General features: G+C 36.7%; 1 protein-coding gene across 1 annotated transcript in view; it reads left to right on the top strand.

The window, feature by feature from the left end:
- Positions 1 to 10,732, top strand: part of LOC102193066 (CUB and sushi domain-containing protein 3-like) — a 387,453-nt gene that overhangs the window by 249,053 nt on the left and 127,668 nt on the right. The window contains exon 7 of the mRNA XM_005728525.1: positions 10,097 to 10,174. Within this exon, the coding sequence (XP_005728582.1) occupies positions 10,097 to 10,174 (78 nt within the window). The remainder of the gene's footprint in view (positions 1 to 10,096; positions 10,175 to 10,732) is intronic.

Genomic DNA, 10,732 nt, shown 5'->3' with positions numbered 1-10,732 from the left:
CAAAGCCTGCAGCTCCAGTGCATGGCTTAACCAAATGCACCAAGTTAATTACCCATTTAAATGCTTAATTGATGCTTCAGAATGATTCACAGTGGCAAGGTTTTGAAACATGCCATAGGCTTTATGTTGATAGACCTAAATTAAAGGAATGAACCATTTCAATTCACATATCTCACAGTACAGAGTCTTCGTGTTAAAGGGAAAAATCACTTCTATTAAAATAATATGCATTTTTTTTAATAGGTTCTTACTTTAATATATATTTTTTATATGTTCTTACTTTAATATATTTTTTTCATTCCATTTAGTATTTACACATTTGCAGTTGTCCTTGTGATGTAGCTCAAAGCAGGAAATATTTGGAAATACTAAATAAAGTACTTTAATATTTGATATATATCAACCTTCTACCTGTGAGTTCAGCTCACCTGTTCTCGCTTGCAATCTAAAGACGATGTAATGTCCAACCAAATTTAGTCTAAATTTCTGCTCAGTCATACAGTTATATTCTGTACTATCAGGAAGAGTTCATAGCTGCGAGTGCCTGAGTGAAAACAGCTTATGTCATGGTTTATCTGTGTGCTCCTTACTGTCTCCTTCACAGCTAAATACAAGCATATTAAGTATCCATTAGCATGTTTAATTGAACTTTGGTAATTATTCAGCTATGACAGCGTCCCTGGGTAAATGTGAATGCTATTTACCTCAGGACCAAACTGCCTTTAGAGATTTAGTTCCCCTAATAAAGAAAACTAATTTGCAATTATGGCATTCGTTTTAAACATGCTGGACAATCCAAATGTAGGACTTTTGTACTGTAGAAGACGACATAAAATTTAATAGTTTTTTGCCCATGAGGGGAAGTGCATCCAATGTCATGTCACATGTCATCTTGGGACTCAAGCAAATATTTTACATTTTAGTAATCAAAACGTATTTGTGTTTAATTAACCCTCAAGACAGTGGGTAATATGTGAGGTGAAACCATAATAGATGGTGATAAAATTGGAGGAGATTTGCTCAATTCTGCAATTACAGTTTCAAACCTTAAGACAGTTACAGTGAACAAAGTAATCAAGGTGGAGTTTTTTTTAAGCACATTTTAAGTAGAGTTATTATTAACTTCTTGCAGTGTCTCATTTATTCCCCATATACAGCATATTTAATTAATTAAAAAGCAAAAAACAACAATACCTAGAAACTGGCAAAGACAAACATTCACATCCCTGGACATCCCTTCATTGCAGGGGTCTCATAGCCTACTCCCAGACCTTCTTGCTTAACCAGATTGCTGATGCAGTCCCAACCACTGCACCACTGTGGCAACTCTACGACAACAAAACGCTCAAATTCACACAAGAAATAATAAATAAGAGAACTCTTTTTCTTCTTCTTTGAAAATAGACTACTGCTGAGAGGAAGAGTAACCAAGTTTGCATTAGTGACTAAGTCGAAGAACTTTTCTGAAACCCAGCTGTTCCACTGTTATGTATTGTGACTATGGTTGAACATGCCGTCTTCTAGATGTGACTGAGTGCATTGCAGTATGTTCTTACCCCCTAGAAATACACCCGAGGCTAAAGCTGAAAATAGGAAGTTCAAAGTCATCTTCCCTGTTAAATAAAAAAAGAACATGAGCAGCTCTTCTCCCTCAAAGCTAGAAACGAGTGGATCAGGTTGTCAATTAAACCCTCAGTTGTCAGTGGCCAAAGAGAAACTGCAACAACCAAACAGTGTTACAGGGAATTTAGGCTTTAAATAAATTAACTTTAAGAATTTTCAGGACCACGTGTTTTGAAGAAAACCATTCACAGTATAATAAGGTAAAAAAAAATGGGGGCATCTTGTGAGCCAGATGCCACATATGGTTTCAGTCAACCTGTGAGTCATATTTCTACTCAGCAATGCAGCCACTAAGGTACAGTCAGTCAGCCACAAACAAATGCATCAAATACAAAAATATGGAGCTTATAATAACTGCTTAGTTAAGACAGTGCTCAAAGAGTTTGTCAAAGACAGCAGCTAGTTCTACCTTTTTACATGTCTATAGACATAAAGTGTTAAGTCTAACAACTTCTATATTTACATAACAATAACGATGACAATGCTGCCCTTTAATTTCTAACATCTAAGTTTTGTACTTGATTGCAATTTGAAAGAAAAGCTGGGAAAAGTCATGGTGTTAACTTACTGTAAAGCAAATGGTCTTGTCATCTAAAACTTATTACTGCACAATATAATGGAATGAATGAATGACCAGCAGGGACTAGTTTGGACTGTACCACAGTAACAGGGCTTAGTAACATGATGGATCTCCACTCAGCTAACATATTAGTCCACTTCATATTTCCTTGCCACTTGGTGAATTTAAGTTAAAAGGTTTTTCCTCTACCCAAATATGAAAAATTTGAGCCCTGTTTCTTGCAAAGTTGTCTTTTCTAAATGTTGCATTTTCTCAGCAGGCTAAAATAATTAAACTGTAATTACTCAAAACTGTACATCTGCCTAATTTATGCACAAGTTCTCCTTAATTTCTACACATTATAGAAATTAAAAGTATAAGCAAGGGAGTTGACATGGGTGTTGAGGATTTCAGGCCGAAACGGGGCTTAAAATCCAGCTGACAGAGTTATTAACATGTCTAATAAACCTGTGCAATTAATGTTTTATAATAGCAGTCACTCATTGCACACCTCTACATCAACCTTTACTTGTTTCATAATTTTATTATACATTCCTGTATGTAGTCTACCAACTCACCATGGCATAGACAAGCCGAGGTTTTTTGTTTTGTTTTTTTGCTTTTTATTTATTTATTGGTTTTATTTTTATTTTGTTTTCTTTATTTCTTGCTAATATGCTAAATAGGCACCATAATGACTTTGTGCCATTTCAGCCACTGAGAGGCTAAGCTAGGGGACTGCGCAGTTGGCTCACTCCTAGAAAAACAAATGATCCAGCTTCCAGGTACAGCTGCATTTGATCATTTATTTACATGCTTCAGTAATCCATTCAAACGATTGCCTTGGAGTACCGAGCTACTCCAAGGCAATCTATACAAAGCAAGGGAGTTGACATGCAAGAAAAGGAAAGAAATGCAGCAAAAAAGTACAGACTCCTGACTCACCCACTCTTCACAAACAGGTGAATGTATTTTGTCTTCATTCATTCAAAAGCCGTCTGTGTGACAAGTGTGACAGACACATTAAGGAAACGAAGGAAAGTAGGCTACCTATTGTTACTGGCTTTGCAGCCAAAGCAGTTCTGTTTAGTTACTCTATTTTCAGGACATTTACTCTCATTCAACATTTTTATGATTTTATAATTTCATCTTAATAAATTCCAACAGCAGCAAGAACTTATAAAACATATACGAGTCCTGGGAGCCCTTCAGTTAGCCCATTGAAACAAATTATTATATTATATTTCCACAATATAGAAACTAGCTAGATTCAAGTAGACTAATTGTCATTCACAAAGTTATCCATATCCAGTTAATCATATGTTTAATGTTGTCGGCGGTCAGCCAATCACAAGCCCGTCGGCAAGCCATCGAGTGAATTGAATACTTGCCAGGGTTTCCATTTACTGTACAAATTTCAGTCTGAACAGTGAGAAGTAATGCCTGACTCTTATTAATGAGCATTAACATTTTAGAAAGCGAGGGTGGAAGGATCCTGACAATGCTGCAGTAGCTCCCGTTTTAAAATATCTTAAACATATAAGAAAATGTGTTCACTATATTAGGAAAATAGGTAGGTACACACAAAACAGAGGCAAAGCTAATTATTACTAAAATGGTCTGATTCACGGGGAAGGTGATCTGAGAGTCCATACCATACCATCATTTCTAAATGTGCTGCATACATGAATTTTCATTGTTCCTGCTAATTTTGCTTTGACATGCTCGCACCTGCCCCGATTCTGAATTTGAGTCTTTTTTCCCCTCTTTTCATCATTGCACATGGTACTTTCTGTTTTGCCAGAATAAAATTGACTATGAGTCCAGGGGTATCACACTGTTAATTGGTGCATTTTCAAATTTTTGTAATGACAGATTCCAAACAATCATAAAAAGGCTTCCAGACAACCTGGCTTTCCATACACTTCTGCCAAAATATGGCTAGGTGTGTTTCTTTTCTTTGTTCCTCGAGATGCTCTATTTAGTAATGAGACGAATGAAAAAGCCTAACCAAGACTAGAGATATTTGTTGGAGGCAAACCACGATGCCACAGTAAAGTCTGTAGAAGGTTAATTTGGTTTAGAAGCTCTAATCAGCTCTAATTCTGAACTTGTGCAGCTTTCAGTAACAGTAAGACCCCTATATTCATGGCAAAACACAAGAGACTACCCCACTTTGTAGTCTGCAGGAAATGTTGTGCCTAGATTTTGGGGAATTAGCCAGTTTAGCTTGTTTAAGGTATAACGTGAGTAATCCATGAAGATGAATCCTCAAGACATAACGGAGGGAGAGTGTTTGCGTGACTGCTCTCTTTGACCTTCCCTGGCTGTTTGAATTCTAGGTAGCACCTCTAAATCAATAGGCTGATTCTGCATCCAAAATTTTAATGTTTAGAAAGCATTTTTAACTCCTGCATCAGCATAATGAAAATGTCACACAATCTTCCTGTTTCTGCACTTTATTGGGATTTTAAGTCCAACCCCAACCTGTGACAGTTTTTTTTTTTTTTGCTACAAAAAATAAAGAAAGGCTATCCATTTTAGCAGGATCCCTCTTGAATTGAAATGTAATTGTAACCCAGTTCAATTCCAATTAAATCTGAGAAAACTCTGCAAAGGTGCATCTACCATAGTTATTTATTTGGTTTCTTGCGATTAGCCTGTAAAGTGAATGAGGAATTTTGAGCTATCCTCCCTCCTCCTGTTTGTACTGTGCTGTAGAGAGATTGTGTCTCTGTACTTGCTTAGAAACAGCACCGTAATTCCAATATACTGTGGCAAGGCATACACTTCATTGCCTTTTTGCTTACTGGAAATGTTTAATTTTGTTGTTGGAGCACAAGATGTGCGCTATTTTACCCGCATTTCCCCTCCATTATTTGCTGTTGTTTTATAACTCTTCATGATCCTGTGTTCAGTCTTTCTATATTAAAGCTGTCCCAATCCAATAGGGAAAGTAAGGCCTCAAGCATAGGTGATGTTTAACAAATATTGAAGTGTTAAATTATTAATTAAGTATTCGGTTGACATTCTTCTCTGCACGGCTCTGTGCTTTAATGTCTAACCTTACACCTTCAACACCTGGCTGAGAATATGTGTGTCACTGTGTGTGTGCTAAGAGTATAAATGTGCGTCTGGTTTCTGCGTGTGCATGTGTGTGTGTGGATTCTCACCATTTCTGTTGTCCTCTGCTCTGTATGCAATTCTTTGGATTTACCAGTGTGCGTTCCTGTTTGTACAAATGTCCAGCTTAAGCTGACAGATCTGTCTGTTGTATGACGATGTCTCGTGGCAGTTTGCGCGTCTGCTTAGATTTAAGCATATGTTTGTGTGCACGCCTGTTTGCCCGTTGTCTATGCACGTGTCAGGTACGAGCAATCTGTTTCCTTCCCCACGGCACAGCCCACCAATCACATCCCCCCATCATCTCTCTTCATTACGTATTCATGAGTTTCTGTGTCTGCAGGGCTGTGATTGGCCCTTAATGAACAACTGACGGCATTATCAGTCAGCCAGTGCTATGACAACAAAATAAGTCAATCAGTACAAAAGAAACTCCAGTCAACCCGTGGTGCAGAAACATTAGTCAACTCTAGCAGTGAAACAGTATACCCCTCAGGGAGGTTGACATATTTGATATTGTTGACTGCATGGTACCTTTGATATGACTCTTGCAGTGTCTCAAACCTGCTCGTGATCAAGTGCACACATCTTGAAATTCTAAGTGCTCTGCATAATTACAGCCAAGGAAGAGGAGAGCATTTAGCACATGTAAAGCGTACAATTTGGTTTTTGTGTAAATAAATCCCCAAATCCTTTTTCTTGTCAGCCTTAGCTTAAGAACCATTAGTCAAACTGAGTACAGAGACACTGCTGGCCTCAGGGGGATCATATGAGCTCATAAATCTATGAACTACTCCTTAATCATCTTTTATATTATTGTGGGAGCTTGCATTTTACCAGTGCTGGCTTTCATTATTGAGTTGGTGTTCTGCTGTTCCTGTATCAAAGGGGCTGTTAGCACTGGGGTCATTACTGTAAGGCTAGCTAGGAATGTACTTTGTTGAATTAATGTCAGTTGTTTGCGTAGACTCACTTTGGTGATGTAATAGTATTGCTCATCTGTGGTTACAAAATAGCAATTCTACAGTACTGATAATTATTCACGCCTTCTAATTACGCTCCTTAATTGAGCATATTCAAATTATTATTAACTAGGTGTAGGGAGAAGAATATAATCAGCATTACCAACCAACTCTGCCAAATCAATATTTCGATTATTTCCTTGTGCCCAGCTAATACAGGCAAACACTCAGGCCACCTATTTTACTTACTGTGCACTTGCTATTGTTATTAAACATATGAATTCAAATAAATGTTCTTCACATATATGAAAATTCAGCACTTAAAAATCTTATGAAGTGCATCATTAAATCTAACAATTTCTAATTACAATAGGTACTACTTCAATCTGTCTTGCACCATAAAGTTTATTTGCTGTGCTTTTCACAAGCGCAAAGCTCTGTACAGCAACACAGAATAACAAAGGGTAATATTATAACTTAAAAATATACTTAATAGCAACACAAATGCAAGATACAGAAAAGAAAACAACAGAAATTTTTATTAAAACAAATTATTTTCACTGCTTTTTAAAGGAGTCGTCAGAGTCAGCAAAGCGTAGTTGGAGTTGGAGACTATTCCAAAGCCTTGGCGCTAAAGACTGAGAGGCTCAGCCTACCCGGTCTTTTTTATTTATTGGTCATTTGTACATGTCAGCTACATCACCTCCTATTTGACTTTTTATTCAGTGAGTTTTATTTAAAATTCCTCATTCATTCTCACATTAACCATGGGAACGTTTGAGTAGAGAAACAAGCACAGATACATCTATGTTATAAATCCTAGCCTTCAGTCTAGACAACGGTAAATGTTTGCTGTCCCATGCAGGTACATTAAAATACCCGCGATGAGCATCTAGTCCAAAGCTGGTAAATTCAATCAAAGTGCTCGATGCCTATCTGTCTGAATCATTGGCACAGAGACTCTCTCTGCTCCACACTACCAGTTTTAAGAACTACTGTAGGAAAAACAAACAGTGTTGTAGTTAACAGACTGGTAATGTTAAAAAAAAAATGGTGACTCATTGATCTGGATTCTGCACAAGGTAGCTGTAGCTTTTCGTATTTATTTTTGTTGTGCTCAAGGAATAAAAAAAAAAGATTTTAACTTGGGTCTGAAAAGCATCAGGCCTACATCACACCCACACAACATGGTTCGGTTGATTTTTTTCCTTCTCTTTTTTGTATATGTAGCTTCAGCATCTAATTTATTGCTGTGAAACTTAAGCTGAGCTCTTGGTTGTGCTTTTGCTTGTTGAATATAGTTTTCCATATATGAAACACTTTACTTCATAAATATGGTTTACATAAATGCATTTGCCTCTTCCATCTGTTGTTTGCAGTAGAGCTGCTGCTTTTAGGCTAGAATATTAACATGGGCGTATTTAACTTTGATACATAGTCACACAGGACAGGTTTTATGATGCATATTAACAGGGCTTGATACACTGAATGAATCTACATAGGCAAAAACAAATTTGACTTTTAACTATTTTTGGCCCAGACTCCCATATTTGGCTGCCAAACCGAAGAGGATGCATTTCAAGCCTGATTGTAAGACTTTGATCTGTTTTGCAACTTCCCCAGTTGTCAAAAGCAGCACGAGTTGCCAGTTAATGTTCTTAATTTATGACAATCAGGACATTTTCAAACCTCAGTTTTATATGAAGGCAGTAACGCCAACTCTGCACTTTTATTGTTTCTTATCCCTTTTGTGTTTTATACTGTTTATACGACTTTTCTGCATCAAATAAGCCACCCAATGTCAGAAAAAGTCATTAAATCTTTGATGTCATGTCTGTATGCAGTGGAATGGAAAATGTATTCACTTCACTCTCATCATAAAATACAGCTGTTGTTCCAGAATATTTATAAAAAAAATAATGACTTTGAAATATTAGGAAGATGGAGGGTTTCATGAAAACACTGCTGATTATATTATATAAATAAAAACTATAAAATCTGCTTTTTTATCTAAGTGATAGCTGCTATTATATCAGATATCAAGAACCCCCTCCCTCCTCCCCACCCCACCCCCATCTTAAATAGCTATGAATCTGCTGTCAGGAATAATAAATGAAACTCTTTGTGTAGGTGGATTGCTGTGAAGTTAGTGTTTTTGCATTTATGTATGTGCGGTGCACAGAGGCAGCCCTAAGCAGCTCTGAGACATCATTTGCTTGGAGAAGTCTCATTAACGAGAGAATTTATGGCACAAAGTGTTCTAAAATTTAAGGGAAAACGGACATTTGTTCGTGATCAGTTTGACATATTGATACATAATTTAAAAGTCTGTCCTCCAGCAACCTCTTGCCAACCAGTTGCCAACTACATACTTTTCTCTAGCAACCAGTGGTTACATGGGGATCCCTGACTGGTCTTAAACATCTGCCACACACAGGCCTTAAGTTAAACAATTATTTTAAGCCATTTCATCTAGCCCATATTTTTGTCTGCTGGTGTTTAGACTTAGAGTAATAATGTGTTAATGGCATGAATACAGTATTATTTTTACCCAGCTTAGAGAATGTATTGACCATATTATCCATATTTTAAGATTAAGTAAGTGCTTAGCATTGATTGTAAATAAGGATTGATATCTCTGACTCTTGGCGTGGATACAACACTATCATTTGGAGCACTTGAAATTGACCTGCTGGTAAGGTAACACAATATTACACCCCTGGAGCATTAATCAGTATGGACAACACAGGCATGTATCACTGACGCATGATATGTTCATGTATCTACATAGAGAATAATGTTGGGGTTATTGCTGACATAAAATACACATGATGTAATAGAACTGCTTTTATTATAATAGCAGTGATATATGTGCATATGTGTAATCGTTGTACAGTATAGCATTCGGATAATTGTTGAACATTAACTCATTCGCCATTTGTCATCCTTCAGTGGATTAGTCAAGTCTTAATGACAGCAATATCTGTCAGCCGCTCTATCAGACATTCATTAAAGTGATTTGTCACTGTACTTTGTCATTCAGGACAAGATATATTTGTGTTTTCATTATTTATGTTGATAATGTGTTCATTTATTTTAACAAAATTAGATTAGCGTAGTGTTTTGATTTTTTTACTATTTTATAAAATCAATTATTAACCCATTAATTTTGCATCTATACCTTGTAATTATATGTTCTAAACTGTACTAATGCACATGCACAACATCGCCAACCTTGCAATCGAATGATGTCACCAGTGTTAGAAAACAGAGCTCATGCCGACAGGGATCCCTCAGTTTGTTCCTTCTTGTCTGGGAGTTACTCTGATTAAAGGAACCATCTATTTTGTAACGTGCCATTATCGGAATGCTTTGATTACAGAGCTGCATCATTGTCCTTTTGATTAAAGCTGCAATTTTCCTTTACCAGCTTTTGTTCAAAATATGATGGGGCTTCCGGCAAAAACAACCTCACTTCTGATGTATGTGTCTGAGTGACAGAGAGAGAGAGAAAGATTAAGCTTCTTATGAACAAAAAATCCTGAATGGTGCTTTTGTTGAACCCATTTCTCCAACTTTCTTTCCCCTTTCGGCTTCTCGCCTTCTCTTGCCCCCTTAGCTGTGTGTTTCCACCATTTTTTCAAGTTTACTTTGCATTTGTAACTTTCTTTTCTGCTCTGCTCTTCTCTCTCTCAGTTTTGTGAGGGAGAAGAATCTGCCATTTAAAAGAAAGAAAAAAAATCCTTTTTTAGGTCAAATTTTTTTTCCCCACTTTATCCAATCTGTTCTGATTTTCCTTCTCTTTTCTGTTTTCTGTTCTCCTCTGCAGTGAAGCGATCAGTAGATTTTAAATCGCGGGGCGTTAAATTATTCCCTGGCAAAGACTCCACCAACAAGTTTTCAATATGTGAGTTCACATCTTAATGTCCCTTTGCCTAATGAACTAACTTGCAATGGCTTGGTTAGCTTGGACTGGCTTTTTTATGTTTGTTTTTTAATTTGGTTTTACTTTTGTTAAGTTTGTCTCTTAATAAGGGCTATTATGTTCAACACATTTGTGCTTCTTATTATTCGTAATACAAAATTAATGGTGTTTCTTATTTATTAAATGACATTTGATTGCAACAATTTACAAAAGCATAATGCTGAAATTGACCCCTGATGTGAAAATGAGATCTTTTTAAACTCACAAATGTGTTGGAAAGCCTTTACAAGAGCCATGCTTTTGTGACTGCTGCGTGTTTTTGTTGTTTGATATTTTGTATATGCATTTTGGTCATGCTGTCCCACTTCTTCATTGCTTGCTTTGATATAGTTAATCATTGCTTGTTCTGATAAGTTTAATCATGGTTTGTTTTGGTCTTGCTTTAGGCTCAAGGAATGTGAATCAGCTGTAGTTAATATTGTTTACCGCCCACTCCTGCCTTCTCTTCTCTTCTTCTTCTCTTCTCTTCTCTTCTCTTCT

This window comes from Pundamilia nyererei, unplaced genomic scaffold, assembly GCF_000239375.1.
Source record: "Pundamilia nyererei isolate P.nyererei 1_Seehausen unplaced genomic scaffold, PunNye1.0 scaffold00028, whole genome shotgun sequence".
In the NCBI taxonomy this organism is placed as follows: domain Eukaryota; kingdom Metazoa; phylum Chordata; class Actinopteri; order Cichliformes; family Cichlidae; genus Pundamilia; species Pundamilia nyererei.
The sequence above is the reverse complement of the archived record's forward strand: the minus strand, read 5'-3'. Positions and strand labels throughout refer to the sequence as shown.